We start from the raw sequence: 20,170 nt of genomic DNA on the forward strand, positions 1-20,170 counted from the left end.
GGCTCTGTGCACCTGACTGATCGCTAGCCAGTGTGACAATGGTGTGGCCCACAGGGGTGGGGGAAGGCAACTGTATTTATTGATAATCCACCCCCTCTGCCCGGACAGCAAGAAGAGCTGATCCTCACCTCCATCTGTCCAGCGTTAGTGCTGCCTTACGCTGTGACTTCCAGAGCCACACACAAGACACAGGTGGGACTAGAACCCCCAACTGCCGCTGCCCAGGCCAGGGTCCTGTCTGCTGGACCCCCCTAACATTGTCTCCCTTACTGGGAAATATGGCACAGCCTCTCCTGGAAGTAGAAAAACAGGTTAATTTTGTTGCTACCCACAGGAGTTAACTATGTCCCACCCCTCCGGCTTGCCAAACATGCTAGCAAAGTTGCATACAAGTTAGGAAGAGAGATTAATAAGACTAGGACTTTTCAGGTTGGAAGAGAGACAAATAAAGGGGGCCATGATTGAAGTCTGAGGGGAAAGTACGTAAGGAAGTGTTATTTACCCCCTTCACAAAACAAGAACCAGGGGGCACCTGGTGACATTAGTCGGCAGCAGGTTTAACACACACGGAAGGCAGCGATGGGCACTTCTTCACAGAATGTAGAGTCAGCCTATGGGAATGCGGTGCCAGGGGACGTTATGAAGGCCAAAAGTATAACAGGGATCAAAAAAGAACTAGATAAGTTCATGGAGGACAGGAGTATCAATGACTATTAGCCCAGATGGTGAGGGATGCAGCTACATGCTTTGGGCATCCCTGGACTCTGACTGCCAGAAGTTGGGAGTGGACAACAGCGGAGGGATCACCTGATGATTACCTGTTCTGTTCATTCCCTCTGAAGCACCTGGCATTGGCTACTGGCAGAAGACAGGACCCTGGGCTAGATGGACCTTTGGTCTGATCCATTCTTATGCTGCTAGTGAGAAGAGCAGCAATTTAACCGGCCACATCCATGCTCCAGGTTTCTGCATTTAAGTTGCAAGACTTAGGATTCTCCATATTCAGCAGCAGACCCAGCTTCTTCCAGATCATACCCCTCTCCCCCCTCACCTGTGACTTCTCCCTTTAAAAGAAATCACCCCTCTCATGCCTGCCTGTTTGGCAGATGTGTGGTGGCCCCTAGTACTGCTTTTGGGTATAGGACACACATTAGCCTTAAAAGGTTAGTTCTAGCACGTGAACGGTGGTACCTAGAGGGGTTAAGTAGCCATGAGTGCACTGAAGAAAGGTTGGTGCTAGAATAGATCTAACTCAGTCTAGGCTGGAGAAACTTCTTTGACTATTAAAGATCTGGTTGAAGATTTGGGTCAGTTCATAGTGTATCCCCACTGCAGCCCTAGTGTTCAGGGGAAAGGACCAGAAAGGCAGAGCATCCTTACCCTTCCCTGTGCCCAGGCACTTCCTGACCAAGGGCACCCTGGTGACAGCCACCTTGAGCCCTAGGGTCCTGCAGTAAAGCAGTGAACATGACTCCCGGAGCGGGTACCCACTGCAGCAAGGCAAGGCCCCCAACCTGAGGAACTTGCAGTGCAAATGCTGAAGTCCAGAAGTGGGCATTAGGATTGGGCCAGCCAGAGGGTGAGCAAGGCTAGGAGCTCACTGAGCATTTACACTAGCCTTGCTACTAGCTGCCAGAACAGACCTATCCTGGAATCAGTGTATAATATGGACCAGTCACTAGCTCCTTTGCTCAAAGCTTGCACTTGGCTCTGTACTCTTCCCAGAAGCTGCAACTCTAGGTCCTCAGCCTTGCACGATGCAGCTCAGGCTGAGAAATCGCCCATGTTTGAAGCAAGCCTCTTCTCTCCCCTTCCCGGAAAACAGCTGCCATGGTGAAGCTAGTGCCCTTTATCCATACACATGTCCCCGCAGTGATTGGACAGCGCCACAGGAAAGACAGGCTGAGGGATCTGGGGTTATTTAGTCTGCAGAAGAGTGGGGGGTGGGGGTGGGGATTTGATAGCAGCCTTCAATTACTTGAAGGGGGGGGGGATGTTCCAAAGAGGATGGAGCTCAGCTGTTCTCACTGGTGGCAGATGTCAGAACAAGGAGCAATGTTCTCAAGTTGCCATGGGGGAGGTCTAGGTTGGATATTAGGAAACACTTTCACAAAAGCCACTGAAAAGAGTAAATTTCACCGAGATCAGAAGTATGATCCTGGCACTAGAGGGCCTGGAAGGCTCAAGGCTGCTTTGACAATCCAGCCTAAGTGAATTAGGTTGCCAGCTTTCACTGACTATCACATAACTGCTCTAACATCAGAAGGAGCTGGGACTTAGGCTTCTTGGTGCTGGGCTTCTGACATTTCTATTGCTAGTAAAATAACGGAACACATGCATACTTTGGAAAGGCAGAGGAATAAACAACAACCCCTAGCTCTTATCAGCAGAGCTCAAAGCACTTCAAGAATACCTCCTCCTTTATCCCCATTTCACAGATGGGGAAACCAAGGCACAGGTCAGGACAGTGACTTGCCCCAGGTCAGCAGCAGAGCTAGGAACTGAAGCCAAGTCTCCTGAATCTCAGTGCATGGCTCTGTTCACTAGGTCACAATTCACTGGACGTCTGGAGGGCGAGCAGCAGGCAGAATGGGTGGATAACGGCTACATCTCGCTTGCTTGGACACAATTAGAGTTAGTGGACAAGGGAGACACTGGGCAGGTAATACGTAGGTTTACTCAAACTCTGCCACAGGTTCTGACAATCTTAATCCAGTGGCTTGGTAGAAACAGTTAGATGGACCAAAAAACTGGCCGACACTGAAAATTAATGGCTTGTGGCAAGTGGAAGCGAGACAGTGGCTAATGCTGGGTACCACAGCTGGGTGATCAGACCCTTCTTTTAGATCTGCACTACTGATTTAGAAAAGGAACAACGCAGCCCATTAGACCCCAGAGTCAATACTACAGCGAGAAGAGGTGCAGCTGGTAGTGAGGACGGATTCATCAGGATTTCAAAGCAGGGGGCACAAAATAAAAATGGAATCCAGCGTGGAAGAAAATGCACAGCAGGGGAAATCAGCAGAACCCTGCCCAACAGGAGGGATAGAGCTAGACCCAATAGCAGGTGGACTGGAGTTTGCAAACAGCTCCAGGAGGAGCCAGTGCGGCGTGGAGGTAAAATCATTGTAGCACAGAGGTGACAGGGACTTGACCCTCTCTCTGCTGCTTTGCAGCAGCCCCTGGGGGGAATGTTGTATTCAGCTCTGGCCCTACATTAGCAGAAAGGCACTGACAAGCTGGACAGAGAACAGCATCAACGAGGCTCAGGGGACTGAGTTCTGAAGAAAGACGAAGAGCTAAGCCTGTAGAGAGTGGCAATCTGAGGGCAGTTTGCAACTACTTGAGAGGTGTGGACACCAAAAGGGGAAGAGGATTTCACTAATGGAACAAGTATGCATACTGGGATACATAGGAATGAAAATGTAGGCAGATTATCTTGGGGAAACTACAATGCCACCACACACCAGTCTGGGCAATAGTCTATTACAGGCATCAGGAGAAGCTCAATGGCTTGAGTGTTAAGATTAGACCAAGCACTCGAAGAACTAGCTTTCTTTGGCAGAAACTGACTGGATGGGCTCATGTTTCTTTCTCAGACTTCCGTGACTTAAGGGCTTCCGCAGCTCACCAGAGAGAGCAGCAGCAGCAGCCCTGGGGGAAAGGAGGAGAATGTTGCCAGACTCACAGAGGTTTCTGGAACCCACAGGGCAGGACAGGCAGCTATCACCCAGGAGCACCTGGAATCTGTATTTTATTCGTTCCATTCTATACAAGTTCTTATCTATTATATTAGATAAAGGCAGGCGGTAGGGAAGAGGCCACTAGGTCACTGATGCTGTGTGTGGTGATATCTGCATAGCATGAGGAGTTAGGTGCAGAGCGTTTAGCTTTGGGACTAGATTAGTAACAACGAGCTGCTGTTCTCTTCCCCACGAGGACCAGTCATTTGCGCTTGTCTACTGCAGCCATCCAGGTAAAACAGCTCATTCTCTCGGGGTCTTTTCCAAAGCTCACTTCTGTCAATAGGACAGCAGCTTTCTAGGAGCTCTGGATGGGACCAGGGCTGTGACTCTTTGGGCAGAAGTTGGACAAAGGTGCTTTCTACTAAACCCAGGAAGCCAAAGAGAAACAACATTTCGCCGAAGTGTATCATAGTCCAGGACAAACACTGAATTCAGACAGAGGACAGTGCACACTGCATGAAAGACCAGAATAAACATCAGGTGCAGAATTATATTTACCTGTAACAAATACTCCTTACATAAAGCATACATACAAAACCACCAGCATAAAAAGCAAGGCAAAGATCATCACAACGTAAAACAGACACTTCAAACATGCAAAGTCCCCGTTTTTCATTTATGAAACGACTGGATCTTTGGGAGCTTGGTTGGCTTCATAGTCCAGCCAAAAGCTTTGAATGAAAAGGGAGAGAGACATGTCTTTTCCTGGTAGACGGAGGGTCTGATGTGCTTAAGAATCACTCCGGGCCCGTCTGGGACGAAGCACCAAATAGCTCGCTCACTGGCTAAACTGAAAGCTACAATTAACACAGTTAATACCAGAATTAAGTCAAGCCTCCCAATGAATAAAGTATAAAAAAATACTGCAGCTGATCTGTCTTTTATAGATTTCATTATACAATTGTTTCAAAAATACGGTTTTATTTTCACAAATCTTCAATGACGGTTAAACTTCATTTCTTTCCAAACAGTGAATATATAAAAAGGCACTAAGAACTCAAACTACATAAAGACTCTGGATAAATGCTCTCATCCCCCCGTTTCTGAAGAACGGATGGATTTAGCATTGTACCGCTGTTTTGTGCTGTTAAAAAAAAATCTGGACTCCAATGCACAAATCCTGCAGGAATATTTAACAGGCATCCACAAGAGGCCTGCATCCAATGGAACGGTTAAAAGCATGTTGTTAGCATGGGTTTCCTGCCCCACGCCTATCCATTGAGGAAGACCAACTGTGTCCCCTTTAACAGCAGTGCTCTCCAACACAACACTAACTAAGAAGCTACAACCCCTCGCTCCCCCATGGCATAGGAAAGATTGGGTTACACATAGCTGAAACTCGCAATGATGCCAATTTAACCAGAAGAAAGGCAAAAGGTGAATTTGTTAACCTGAAAAGAAACCAGAACATTTAATTTCAACCTCCAAGTTCATGCACCTTCTGGCATCTTACTTCTTTAATTGCGAGGATATGAATTTTTGTTTTGCCCAGTTGATCATCTCAGACATTCGGAGAGTCATGCATAGAACTTGGTGGCTTTACATATGGGCTGCTGTATTGTTCCACCCGGTCATGGGCCTGCCGGCTAGTTACTAGCCAAACGGGGGAAACAAAGCTGCCTGATCAATTTAAGAACTCATTCAGAACATGCATATTTTTTTCAGTTAACACGTCTTTGGCGTCAGCAGGTCTGGAGGCTCTGCCGTTAAGGTGCCAACACAGGAAGCATCAACAGGTGAGCACTGGGGAAATCCCAACTTACGGCATCATGGTATTGAACTAAAATAAATGCACTGTAGGCGGATTAATGGAGAAATGCAGTCAGTCATTCAGCTCAGGCAAACGGTCTCCCACCTGCTCCCTCCCTGGGGCACGTCACACTCGCTGTGCCCCAAAATGAACCCCAGACAGACGTGCCCCATTTAGTGCAACTCTCCTCATGAGACCCCACATCACAGAAAGCCTCTACAGGAAGCCAGTCAATGATGCAAGGCTCCCCCACCCCCCTCCACAGGGTAGCATGTCAGTGCCACAGCAGAGAGGACTAAGCCACTCCAAAGAGACCTTCAGTGAGAACTTACGTGGCATTATAGACACACCGGGGAAGAGTTTAATCCCATGTAACTCCATCTGCTCCACAGGAGAGCTTCCACCAGGCCAGCGACAGCTGAAATTGGATAGAGCAGTGTCTCTCGATCAAGAACCAAAGTCAACAATGCCTGGAGGATGTCCTGCCTAGTCAGAAGATGGTGGCAAGCAAGACAGTATTGACGCAGGAGAATGTGCTAGGCACAGAGCAGCCTGCATGGGATATAAAAATCTCTCCCCCACACTTCATAGAGGTCACATTAGAAGCTTGTCATGGGGCCAGAGGCTCTTCAGGAAGTATCAGGGCCTAACTTAACCATGATGACCCTGTGGGAAACACCTGGGAGCCTGAGGTGATCCAGGTGGGCCCCTTTAGCTAATTAGAAATGGAGCAGCTGTCTTAGGAGGAGACTACTAGAACAGGAAGTCACCCAGGGAGGGGAAATGCTCTCTCTAGAGAAGACCTGCAGCTGATGCAGTCTGGATGAACCCACAAGAGGCAGACTAGGCCTCCCTGGGAATAAGCCCTGAACAAGCACTTAGAGTTGACAGTGAGAGTCCCAAGAGAACTGTCAGAGTCCCAGGAGAAGGGACACCATGGGGAGCTCCTGTCAGGAAGCTCCCAGAAGAGAGCTGGTGTTTGCCTCAAGAGCAGAGAGGCCTGCAGTTTGAGCCTGGCTCCTGGGAAGGGAGTAGTAAGGGGAAGAGCATGTTGACCAGGAGACATACACCCCACAGAGGGAGCAAGCAGAGACTGAAGCCCAGCATGGACAGGGTGAAGCAGCTGAGTCAGGGAAGGCCAGGGGGGCTGCTGGCAGTTTGCTGATGAGCAGAGGCAAAAAGACAATGGCAATTCTGGTAAGGAGGAAATGGAGACCTGGGACTATTTCTTGACATAAGTTATTGGTTATTAATGAATAAAGCTACCCCTGAATAAGGGGTTATTGACGGCAAAGTGAGTCAGGACTGATTGATATAGCCAAAAGGGGAAACTGAGGCCTGGCTCTTGAGCCTGTGACAAAGCTATACACATTTCTTGATATTTCAGTTAGCTTAGAATGTAAAAGCATCACATTTGAATGAAATATCCTAAATCTTGGAAACTAGTACAAAAATTGAGGGGAATTATGAATCCATGGAGTAACTCCACTGGACAATAAAGTTACACCAGGGATAAGATTGACCCAGTTAAAATGTTTCCCCAATAGAACAGTTTGGAAAATCCAACACCAAGACATAGGCTGCGCAGAGCAAGAGAAGCCTGCTTTCCGGTAGTTTGGGAGCATGCTGTGGGACTTGCCAGATGTCCAGGAATTCATCTAACAGGACACAGCAGCCTCCGGCTTCCATTCATTTGTCCTATGCATTTAAATTTGCAGGATGCTACTTTAACTGTCCCAAATTTGGGGCATCCCAACATGCTGTCCTGGCTTCACTTCAATACGCAAAGCTGCTGCGTCATGGCCTGATGATGGTCATGGACTGATGTAACTATGCATCAAGCCACAGATGTCATGCTGCAATTTTATCGTGCCGGATAGATATCACTGCAGTCTTGGTCACCTGACCGTTTTACCGTCTGCAGAGGAAGCATCTCTCTGCTGCAAGATCTCATGTCAATTCCCCTTTAGGGCAGTACCTTTCCGATGATTTTCAACATTTTCAAAAATCAGAAGTTTGACTCCTGAAGAAGTGGCAAGATTTTCAAGAGAGCTGTGCACTCCGCAGTCCAAGAGGAGGTCAATGGGAAATTTTGGTGCCCAGTATTCCTGAAAGTGCAGCCCCCTTGTTAGGTGCCTACCGAATATATGGATTTAACTTTAGGCTCCTGGGTTTGAAAGCCTGACTCTTAAGTTGGTGGCAACCGTAAGAATGATCCATGTAGAAAGTAATCACGTCACGGTCATCTTAGGGCTTCTGTACAGAAAACTAGAATAGAAAGAATAGAAAGGTTCTCTTCTTCTGTACAGAAAACTAGCCTGAGGTAAGCCAGCAATGGCTTCTACTTAGTCCCAATTGCATAAGAAGAGCCTTGGAAACGGAGAGAAGACAGAGGTGAGAGAGTGTTTTAGACTTAATACTGTTCTGTAAGATAAAACAAGCAGGGCTTTAAGGGTGTAGCAACAAGACAATTTCTTCCCCGCACCTAAACTCAAGGGTACAACCATACTAAGCAGCCTAGGTGTAGCATGTTTTCTTGACATCGTCTGCCTCTCAAAATTATACATGGCGTCAATACTGTATTTGAACTCAGTTCTTGGACAGACAATTCAGCCAGAAATTGCAATTTCCTATCCATTTCTTTCCCAGAAAAACACAATCGTAAAAGAGGGGGGCGGAAGCACCAGAATAAAGGCTTTCAGCATAAAAGAGAAGGAGCGCGGCCTGAGGGGAAAGCGCACCAACACCGGGAAGACAGTGTGGTGCTATGCGAACAGCTCTTTCCAACACGCCTTTCTCCTCGGCATCCGTGTGTGTACGTGCGTGTGTGCTGGGGAGAGCGGGGCTGACAGACAAGCGGTGGTCGTATTCCAAGGACAGCCAAGCTTTGAGAGGCTGGCGGGCAGCACTGCTCACGAACCAGGAGCCCAAGAGCTGCAGCTGCCGCACACAAGATTTCCATCATTTTTGTAGCCAAATAAAAATTGCACACAATGGATCTGACATGTTCTTCGGTGACTGTAATGTTCCTGTTGGTTAGACACTCCCCAGCAATACAAACCGGCTGTTGAGGAGTTCAGTCCTCCCCTTGTCGGTCACAGGGCTCCAGGGCACCCATGCTGTAATGTATTCCGAGTGCCAAGGGCAGCAGAAACCAAGTAATTGAAGGCAGCCAGCTTAGGGAGCGGCAATGTGCTTCCTGCTCCAACTCCCCTATTTAAAACAGGCTGTGCTTTGTGAGGGGATGTCTACACTGCGCTTAAAAACCCGCAGCTGGCCCGTGCCAGCTGACTCAGGCTGCAGGGCTCTTAACTGCAGCGTAGACATCTGGGCTTGGGCTGGAGCCTGGGCTCTAGGACCCTGTGAGGGGGAAGTGTCCCAGAACTCTCTGAGCCTGACCATCTGCACTGCAACTAAACAGCCCCGCAGCCCGAGACCCACGAGCCCAAGTCAGGCAACATGGGGCAGCCATGGGTGTCTAATTGCAGCATAGGCATAGTGGGAGTGTTTGCAGGAGACAGGTGATTGAATCTGCTCAAATGCAAAGCTAACATGTGGGGAGTGGGGGAAACCCCACTGGAGATGCACTAGAAAGCAGTAATGCCCAGAGACATGGGGCTGCTAGTGGACAGCAATTTAGATAGGCAATGTGCAGAATGCCCCTGAGCAGGGAGATCTTAGTGCCCCTGCCAGCAGGCTCTGGGAAGGCTGTCCGTAAGAGACTGCAGGGCCACACGGGGGGGGAGGGGGTGGTGGTGTGTAGATGGGGCAATTTGCCCCAGGCCCCAACGAGAGTTTTCGACCACACTTCGGGGGCGGGGGGTTCTTCATTGCTGCTGAACACACCCGGAGTGAAGGACCCGCCGCTGCTTCTTCCGCTCCGGGTCTTCGGTGGCAATTCTGCGGCAGGGGTCCTTGCGCTCCATGTCTTCGGCGAAGTGCCCCGAAGACCCAGAGCGGAAGAACCCCCGCCGCTGAAGACCCCAGGCCCCCTGAATCCTCCGGGCGGCCTTGAGAGACTGAATCCAGTTCTGGGGCACTGCAGAGCCAGAAACATGGTCAACAAGTAGGACATAAGTGAGAGAAGAGCAGAGAAATGATTCCAGTGCTGGAGTGACTGGTATACAGGGGGAAAAATAAGAGTAACTAGCTTGGCTAGATGAATAGCGCTTGGGGAAGGCAGGTGTGATAACTGTCTATGAGTAATGGAGAGACAGAAACATGGAGTTGGAGGAATAGTTTAAGGTGTTTTTGGAAGGAGTAATGGGAACCAAATGGGGGAAAGGGGGGAAATTAGCTGAATCAGGGAACACTTTCTAATGGTGGGGAGAAGTGTCTTGGGAGTGCTGGAACAATAACTGATATCACTGGGGAGATCACTGAAAACTGGACTAGACAAAATCATCAAAATGTACTTTAGGGAACAACACTACATTGGATGGGCATGCTGATTGAGAAAGGTTTCCATCTAGTTTCTAGGGTCATGACCTTTTAGAGCCAAAGGCTTGTTTTGCAGGAAGAGCTGCATGTATTTATCACAGGGGCAGAAAGCAAAATAACCTCGGTGGTGCTTGACTGTCTCTTTCCATGCTGAGGCCAGACATCTGGGGAACTTCAGTAGCAAAAAACTCCCACCAACGCATTCGTGGTTTATGCACTGCCGAAGGGGTTTTTTAAAAAAGAGTAAGCAAGCATAAGGTATGTAAGGAATCCCTACAAGATACCATCCTTGAGGATACTTTGGCGTGGTCTCCTAGGAGAGGAAGCTGCTCATATTCTCCAAGCACAATTCTGTTCTTACCAAAAGTTCCCTTCATTCAGCCACTGCTTTTTGTCGATTCCCTATTAGTCACTCCAGCTTCACTGGACAGTACTATTCTATCTCAGAAAAAATGAAATTTTGAACCATCCATATTTCAATGTGAACCATGGATGGCTTTTCCTTTGGGTTTTTGGTTTTAAAATGGTCATCCTAGGGTCCTATCTTTTGATTTCACCAACATTGAGGTAAAAGGAATGACTAAGAATATTATCTAAGAATAAAAATGAACTATCATCTATGGGCATTTTTCCTTATACCAGGCAGTGGCGGTTACTGAAAATGTAAAGAATTCCAGTGATGTTTCAGGCCTACAGCACTGTAGGTAAGGAGGACTGCACACTGCAACCAGGTGAAATTAACTGATGTCTTGAAGAGGAAAAGATCCCTCAGCCAGGTCAATTTATGACTGTGCCACAGGGTCCTGTATTGAACACAGAAAAATAGACTTTGGATCTCTCTTGTTTCAGGGGCAGAACACGTGGGAACAGAATGCCAGCTCTGATTGATGTCCTATTCTTGACAAACTAACATGCCCAGCCACCAGTACAGAATTTTAATTTACTTTAAATTATATCAAAAGAGTGAAGAAAGAAACCCCTGGAGTCCATGAACAAATAGGGTTTTGCTACTGAAAGGGCTGAAGTATCAACCAATATGTTCCTTTGAAGGTCAGTTATAGCGGCCAGTATAGATATTATGGCATGGAATACAGATACAAAAAATAAGTGTATTTATAATTGCCTGTATAATATATACAACCTGTACATTATATATCTATACATCCATCCCCTGCTAATTTCATAGAAAGTTTACTGTATCAGTTTAACTTGTTACCATCTCACCCTTCAAGGGTGACCAAAATCCACTCCCCACGCAAATAGCTACGGATGTTAAACTCAGCCTGGCTGAGAATTTCCTGGTTATTGTAACCTTAAAGGGGAAATTCTAAGCAATAGAATAAATTTACTGTCACTTCCTGTCTGAATTCACCGCCATCTTTTGGGGTCAATCCTGCTAGATGCTCAGAGCCCTGAACTCCCTAAAGTGTCCGTCCTGCAAGAGGTGCCCACGCACCTTGCAGGGTCAGATGCTACGGGTGCTGGGGAGGTATATATGCACCATGGCGCCCTCTGGGGAGGAGCAGGAAACTTGTCACGTCTACTTGTGCTGGACTGGAATTGAGATCGGGTTTTACTGAGTGAACAGTTGTGCTTGTGAAGATTAAGGAGCTAGCAGCACTGGAAACGTGAATCCACCTAGCCCCAGGCCAGAGAGCTCACAGAGCCACAACAGGAGCTCTCACCACACACACACACACACACACACACACACACGCACGCACAGTAGCCCAACCGATGACTTTGCTAGAGGTAAAAATGTGGTGCCATCTCCTATTTCCCTCAGGCCCTAGGCTTTTCCTGAGCAAAGACTGCCAGCCACGCTGAATGGCAGGGTTGGTTTTAGACCTAGACTGTCCACCAGGACAGCACTAAATGTGCCAACACTCATGCCCCACTCTGCACTATGGGCTGAATTTGAACCAGAGTGCTAGAGGCGAAAGGCCAAGGTTACCCACGCCAACCAACTCCCCTCCTGCAAGGGGACAGCCCAGAGGTCACATTGGCAGAGTTCCCTCTGTGACCAATGAAGAAGAGCCCACACTGGACTTCGCTACAAAACAATCATGTCAGTATCGCAGCAGACAGCCTTCAGGTTCGGATTAGAAATGTTTCGACAACACCAACAATAGGTTTAAATTATTCACATTGTGGTAAACTTCATTTTTTTTTTTTTTTTAAAAAGTCTGAGTTACAATAGGAATATCATGTGCAAAACTGTAAACCCGCCATCGGGTCCCAGTGAGCTGTTACTGCTCAATGCAAATTTCTTGCCCCAGCTTCGTTGCATCGCTCCAGAGCGACGACAGCAAAGAAAACACAAAACCAAAGAGTTCTATGAAGTCAGAGGAAGGGACTCTGGTTCCATCACCCAACCCGGGATCCTCTTTCACAGCACGCTCACCTGCACGAAGACACACACATGCCTTCACAGTAAGAGGGCACCAGCCGACATCACAAAATGGGCACCAGTGAAGCCATTGACATTGGGGGAAAAATAATCAAATCCCGATTCATCCTTGGAGCCTCTTTCAGACTGGAAGGTCAGGGAGACAGCAGCAAATGTTGCTGCACTCGCTACATGGGGGTGAAAGAGAGCAATAAAGCCCCTTTGAAAGGAGCTGTCTTCTCATCCTCCCTCCCGCAGCTGTGTCTCATGACGAATCCTGATCCATGCTGCATCCAAGAGCTTCAATGTCGTTGCTTATGTCAGAGATCATTCGGTCCCACTCATCTCCCTCGGAAGGGGCAGACTGGTCATCCGAACTCCCTGCAGCTCCATTCCCGTTGGTCGTTGAATTGGAGGTAGTGCTCAGAGTCCGTCTGTACCTCCCGAAACTGTCTGTGATAATTCCCCGGCCATCCTTCACCCCGATGGTTTCTAGGAAGTTCTCAAAGTGTTGGCTGTCCTTTTCAGGAATGAATGGTCTAAGGCCTTCCCCAGAAAATAAACAAGGAGGAAAAATTAGTCATTCAATACATTTAGAATGACAACGTTACACTGATCAAGACTATATTTGCGACGTTCTTATCAGTGAGCGCTTTGCCCACGTAAAGGCTTCAGGGTTTGGTTGTAGGACACCATGAAAGTCAAGATGCAGCAACTCAACTCATCCCGTCTCCTCTCCCCCAATAGCTGAGGCTCAAGTAGCAGAGTTTTGTGTTTTAACTAAAACTCAAGTCACCCAAACTGCTAGTGACTGTGTGTGACGGTGTCACATCACCTCCTGCGCTACAGCTTCCCCATCGCTGCCTTACTTCACAAAACAGGCGGCGACACTTAATTAGCTCATGTTCGTAAAGCACAAGGAGATCCTCAGACTCAAGGGACCAGAGGAATGTAGAGAACTACGGAGTGAAAAAAAAGTCAAGAGCAACTGCTCTATCTATGAGACAATGTGCCCCCAAGCTCACGCTCTTCCGTTCTCCAGGCACAGTCTGCAGGAGAAGGCTCCCCTTTCAGTGCTGCTATCTCCAGCAGGTTCAGAGAGAGGTACTCCAGCACCCATTACTTCCACCTTTGCCCCCAGGGAGCTGTTAACCATCTCTCCCAGCCTGACCTCCAGGATTTGGGGTATCCAGTCCAAAAGGGAGCAGCTCTGACCCCTTGCCAGCTGAAGAACGCTTAACAGCATACCCCTGTTTATTGTTGAGACTGTAGAGTGCCCTCCCCAAAGAGCTTACAATCTAGTTTGAAACCGGACACAAGCAAATAAATGCGAGACACAGGAGGGAGGAGGAGAACGCTAAGGAGAGTTGACAGACAAGGTGAGCGGGGTGGTATCTTTTACTGGACCGACTTCTGTTGGTGAAAGAGACAGAAGTTGGTCCGATAAAAAGATATTACCCCACCAACCAGGTCTGTCTAATATCCTGGGACCAACACTGTAAACTAATGAGATCATGAAGTTACATGCTGTAGGCTCATTCAGGGGCATCTTAATTGTTTTAAAGCAAAAATCAATGGTTTGTGACTGCCATGCAGCCTCTCCATCACAGTTGATTTTTTGGTGGGTCTTCCAACATGAGCTCATGGCAATATATTCCTTCTATATAAAAGAAGGTCCCACCCTTTGACAGGGTTCAGGATTGAGTCCAACCATGACTCCATCCTAAGAGCACTTCTACAACCACAGCTAGAGGTCCTGAGACAAACAGGAACCAAAAGGCTGTTTAAAAGAGGATACAGAAAGCCAAGATCCCCCAAATCACGAGTCCAACAGCCCAATTCATCACTGATTCAGAGGCAGTCCCAGTGGCTCCAGCGGAGCTGCAATGGGGTAGAAGTCAGCACTGAACCAGGTCCATGCATTTTAAGACTATTTCCAAAGCAGTTTCCCCAGCCAGGACCAGAGTTTGGGGTTGTTTATTTTATGGACAAGAGTTAACAGCATCACCAACAGCCTGATCAGTGTGGGGAATGCTCTGCTGTAGGCACTGGTGAAAGCAAATCTTGCAAGGAGGAACATATTGATGAACTCCTGGGTCCTGGCAGGAGAAACCCCATTTTGTTCACCTCAGGGTCACGATCCTGCAGCAAACCTCCCAAGGGGCACACTCAGGTCCTTAAGGCATCTCTGTAATTTGCAAGACTACTTGTGGATCCTGTGGAATGATTACAGGTCTCTCTGAGTTTGGTCTCTCACTGTTGGAGGGGAATCTGGCAGGTTACACAGAGAACAGTGGGAGGAGGGAGACAGACCTACTCATCACATGCAGCCTCCCTAACCCCTCCAAAAAACTGCAATTTACAGTTAAAAGCAAACAGCTCTGGCAGCCTCAGTGGCTGTTCGTGCTTCTGAAGACTATTCACAGGGAAGAGATTTCACATTTTAGATGATTATGGTTAGGAGCAGAGATGTTATTCTACCTCTGTATTTGGCACTGGCGCGACTGCGGCTGGAACACAGTGTCCAGATCTGGTGTCCACAATTCAAGAAGGATGTTGATAAATTGGCGAGGGGTCAGAGAAGAGACACGGGAATGATTAAAGGATTGGAAAACTTGCCTTATAGTGTTAGACTCAAAGAGCTCAAGCTATTTAGCTTCACAAGGAGAAGGTTGAGCGGTGACTTGATCACAGTCTGTAAGTATCTACATGGGGAACAAATATTTAATAATAGGCTCTTCAATCTAGCAGAGAAAGTTATAACAGTCCAATGGCTGGAAACTGAAGCTAGTCAAATTCACACCAGAAATAAAGCATAAGTTTTTCACGGCAAGAGTAATTAACCATTGGAACATTTTACCAAAGGTCATGGTAGATTCACCATCACTGATCAGACTGGATGTATTTCTAAAAGCTCTGCTCTAGGAATTATTGTGGGGAAGTTCTCTGGCCTGTGTTCTACAGAACGTCAGACTAGATGATGACAGTGATCCCTTCTGGCCTTGGAATCTATTAATGATCCTGCATTGATCCTTTTGGTAGAATCTGACTGTCAAGGCTAGGATCAAGAATCATACCCAAACTTCTCATGAAGAATTAAGAACATAAGAAGAGCCATACTGGGACACACCAATGGGCCACCTAGCCCGATATCCTGTCTTCTGACAGTGGCCAGTATCAGAAGCTTCAGAGGGGATGAACAGAACAGGCAATTATCGAGTGATCCATCCCCTGTCATCCAGTCCCAACCTCTGGCAGTCAGAGATTTAGGGACATTCAGAGCATGGGGTTACATCCCTGGCCATGCTAATAGCCACCGATGGACCCATCTGCCATGAACTTATCTAATTCTGTTTTCAACCCATTTGTACACAACATTCTCTGACAACGAGTTCCACAGGTTGACTGTGCATTGTGTGACGTACTTCCTTTTGTTTGTTTTCAACCTGCTGCCCATTAATTTCATTGGGTGACCTTTCGTTCTTGTATTACCTGAAGGGATAAATAACACTTCCCTATTCGCTTTTCCACGCTAGTTGTGATGTGATATATCCACCCCACCCCCCCCCGTCTCTTTTCTAAGCTGAACAGTCCCAGTCTTATTAATCTCTCCTCCGATGGAAGCTGTTCCATACCCCTAAAATCATTTTTGTTGCCCTTCTTTGCACTTTGTCCAATTCTAATATATCTCATTTCTCACCATAGCAGCAGGTATATGGCACGACACGGTAGGGCTTCACCTAAAATATCTCCTCCTTAACACTTTGTTAGGCTTAGGGTTTAACTACCTTACTTCCATCTATTAACATAATCAATTATTATTCAACTATCTTTAATAAATATCTAATTTATGGAGCTAATTATATCCAAACCGTAGGAAGCTTTTTGTTCTTCTTCACTTTGGCAGAGCAGCAACACGCAGTAGAGCGGTCTGATTTCCGGATGGTTTTTGCATCAGCCTTGGCATGCACTGCCACGGAATACTTGCCCGTCTCCCAAACTATTAATGTTTTCCTTGTAGTTCTCAGTGAGGCAGCATTGCACACAGGAGACAACATGGGCTCCCTTTGGTGGCCAGGAGAACACATGTGCATTCCCATGGATGTGGAAGGAACACAAAGAGTGGAGATAAAGCCCAAAAGCCCAAAGGATTGCTCAGCACTGAGACACATTGTGCAGCTTTACAGATCTTAATACGTTAACAGCATCAACATGCAGATTAAAGCACATCGAGGAAAAGGTTCAGAGCTGCTTCTAGGAACATATGTCACCATTCACTTCCCTATTCCATGAGTGGGGCTGTGGTCTTGCAGTGGGACTACAATAAAGCGACAGGCTTCCCACCAGGAGCCAAAGCATCTCTGCCTGCAAGACTGAGGCCACAGATGTCATTTTAAAGCAATAGAAATCAAGACTTTCAGAGGTGCTATGCTATATGTTAGGAATGTGGGTTGTTTCTCTTTTAATAGCTCGTTTAATCCAGGTAAAATTAAACTCGTTCTAAAAACAGAACTTTCCTTACAAGTCCCAGTGTTCAGTGGGAGCAGAGTCCAATGGTGCATTGTTCAAATGGCAGGGTGGCAGCTTCCTGTCTGATTGTTAATTATTCTTTAAAGCACTTCTTTGTAAGTATTAGTATATAGGCTTGTTTGCCTGCCTGAGATAGAATTTTGGGTTTGACGTTTTGATACTCTTGTATCTTATACTAATAAGTGTGAAGAACAATGAACAAAGACGGTGTGTTGCATTTCCCACAACCAGATGGGGCTTTGAGTACAATGAGAAAAGATAAGGGATACAGCTAGAGTGTTACTGGGCATGGTGGGAATGTAATATATGAGCACACACTTGAAGACTGCCTCAACTCCTTATCTTTCTGTCTGTGTGAGGAGAACCAGGGGAGAGGGTGAAGGGAAAGCCCTCTAACAGTAATTAGATGTAGGGATTAGAACCTTCTGCCGCTGAAGGGTTCATTTAAACTAAGTCTGTTTAACAGAGCAGATAAAGGTCCTGCCTCCTAGCTCTGAGCAAAAGAGCCCAGCCCTGATCCTTTTGAAGTCAATGGGTACAGCAGCAGGCCTGTTGAGTTCCAGTCCTACTGGTGTTGTACCTTGTTGCAAGGCTCTTCCCCCCCAACCCTGCTGTCATACCATAGGAAGGATGATCCAGTGGGCGGGGCAGTAGCCTAGGGCTTTGGTGATGTAGGTTCTATTCCCTGCTCTGACACAGACTTCTTCAATGACTGTGGGCAAGCCACTTAGGCCCAGATCCTCAAAGGTATTTAGGTGCCAAACTCCCATTGATTTAAACATGAGTCAGAGGCCTAAATACCAGTGAGGATCTGGCCTTTAGCATCTCTGTTCTCAGTTCCCCGCCTGAACAACAGGGGGTAGTAGCACTGCCCTGCCTCACAGAGGGATGTGAGGGTAAGTATGTTAAACATTACAAGGCCCAGACACGATGGTCATGCAGGCCATACAAGTACCTCAGGTAGATCGATCATTACATTTTCAACACAGGGCTCAGTCCTGCAGTCCATTCTCATTTTAGTCCCACTGATATTCATTAACCCATAAGGGGATATTATACCCTCTTCAGCAGCTGGGCTATTTTGAACCAACCCACAGACCACCTCTGGCAATATGCTCCTAGACTGTCTGGAACTCCTCAGGAATCTTTATGCAACATTCAAGGAACTGAGTGGAATATATAGTGGCCTGCCAGTCCCCACCCACTTCCATTTTCATTGGTGCTAGGTATTCATAACAGCTCTAGTCATTTGTAATCATGTGGATAGAGTAATTCTTGCCATTTTTTTGGTGCAAAGAAAAGACAGACTTTGAAAACAAAGACAGATCTCCAGTTGAATATCTGCCACGGGGGACTGGACTGGTAATGAGCTATAGAGCATTTCACCAATTTGACTATGACCTAGATCAGTGGCAGCTTAAGTCATTACCATCCAGGGCTGTTCAGTGGGCTGCGTGAGGGGTGTCAGTCCAGAAAATGGGCATCCATATCATAAACACCACCAGTGGCCTCCCTTCATCCTCTTGCAGGACAGGTTTCAGAGAAGCCAAAGGTTAAAATGGCTTTTGGAGACTGAACTGCCCCATCTCTAGAGATCAGAATGGAGGCACTTTGGTAGGCAGCATGAGGGAAGCTGCCACTTCCTGTGCTGTACCGGTTCTGTGGTTTGGTCTATCAGACACTTTTTATGACCTCTAATTTCACTCCTAAAACATACACAAAAACACAAAACTAAAGAGAGCTTAGCCACATAACGATGGGGTATCTAGTAAAGGCTATGGTGAAGGAACAGTCTTCAGTGATCTAAGTATGCAGCTGGTGGTAGCTGTGTGTCTTGTCAGCATATTTTTATGGCGCCAAACTGTTCTTTCCAACTCCTTGTTTGCACTAGAAAATGTTTTCTAACACTCACAGACCACAGGAGTACTCGGATAGTAACGGCAAGCAGGATCTGGCCTTCAATGATGCTGTCCAAACAATATCAAATCACTCCCAACGTTTTAAAGGACAAGGACTTTCTCCAGCCAATAGGTTTGCTAACATCCAACTTAAATGCAAATGAGTTGCAGACATTGATTAAACAGGCAAGAGGTGCTGGGGATTAGGAGTCAAACCATTAATTTTTCTAATTGACTTCACTTCCGGGCACAGTAAGAACAAAAGGTAACAGAAGCCACTTGAAATTGAGGTTGGAACCCAGCAAAAGAGAACAAATGTCACACCGCTCTTTCTTGAGTATACTAAGCATTGCATTCCTGTAAATTTATCCTCCACATCTGACCCATTTTAAATGTATTTGTTTTTATTTATAATGCCCATAGGCCCAGATCCTCAAAAGGTCCTTGGGCTCTAAAGTTCCCTGGAGCCTAGGATAAAGGTCATTGCATAGGGTTAAAAAACACAGTCACATAATACATTGAACCAACAGCTGCTCCTCATCTCAGACCCAGAACATAGCTACCCAGAGATGGACTAGAGACCCAAACACCAGTCCTTTTATGCCCTTCCAAACCCAAAAGCTGGGCAAAGAGATGGGCCTTGCAGAATCTACAAATTAAGGCTATGTCAGATGTTGGGGGAAGAGAAAGTTACTTACCTTATAGTAACTGGGGGCTCTTCAAAATGTGTGGTTCCAATCTGTATTCCATTGAGTACGCATGTGCCCAGACCTGGAGGATTTTGAAAGCAGCATCCATTGGTTCACATACGTGCCCTGGCTCACCTCAAGACTCTGACCAAGGAGATACAGGGCAGAGTGGACTGACTGCCTCCCCAGTTCCTTCTTTACCATGAATCAGAGAAGATCCAAAACAGAGGGGAAGCAGGGCGGGTAGTGGAATACACACAGGGACCACACATCTCAAGAACTTCCAGTTACCATAAGGTAAGCTAAGGTCAATTGCAGGTTTCAACTAGTTTAAATGGTGAATTCTCTGTCACTTGAAGTCTTTAAACCATGATCTGAGGACTTCAGTAACTCAGCCAGAGGTTAGGGGTCTATTACAGGTGTGGGTGAGGTTCTGTGCCTGCAATGTGCAAGAGGTCAAACTAGATGATCACGATGATCCCTTCTGGCCTTAAAGTCTGTGAGTAAGTAACTTTCTCTTTTTCAAGTGCTGGTCCTTATGTGTATTCCATTGTGAGTGATGAAAAAGCAGCACTCAATTGGCAGAAGGTGCGAAGTAGTAGATGGCAGACCTGAATGAAGGACTACCACTCCAAAAGATGCAGAGGAGTTGTGTGCCAAGGCATAGTGTCTCACCAATGTCTGGACTGAGCACCACACAGCTGCCTTGCAGATATCAAGTAAATGCA

The 20,170-nt window shown here is 46.9% G+C and overlaps 1 protein-coding gene across 4 annotated transcripts in view; it reads right to left on the minus strand.

Moving 5' to 3' along the window:
* Positions 1-4,206: 4,206 nt before the first annotated feature.
* The window catches only part of CCM2 (CCM2 scaffold protein), a 90,348-nt gene continuing 74,384 nt past the window's right edge, over positions 4,207-20,170 (minus strand). For 3 of the 4 annotated variants that reach the window (XM_073334891.2, XM_073334890.2, XM_073334893.2), the window contains exon 10: positions 4,207-12,871. In XM_073334891.2, coding sequence (XP_073190992.1) covers positions 12,591-12,871 — 281 coding nt within the window. In that variant the 3' untranslated portion in view covers positions 4,207-12,590. Of the gene's footprint in view, positions 12,872-14,944; positions 15,031-20,170 lie in introns of all 4 variants that reach the window. The other variant, XR_012157670.1, reaches the window with a different exon arrangement.

Source organism: Lepidochelys kempii, chromosome 2 (genome assembly GCF_965140285.1).
Source record: "Lepidochelys kempii isolate rLepKem1 chromosome 2, rLepKem1.hap1, whole genome shotgun sequence".
Taxonomy (NCBI): Eukaryota; Metazoa; Chordata; order Testudines; family Cheloniidae; genus Lepidochelys; species Lepidochelys kempii.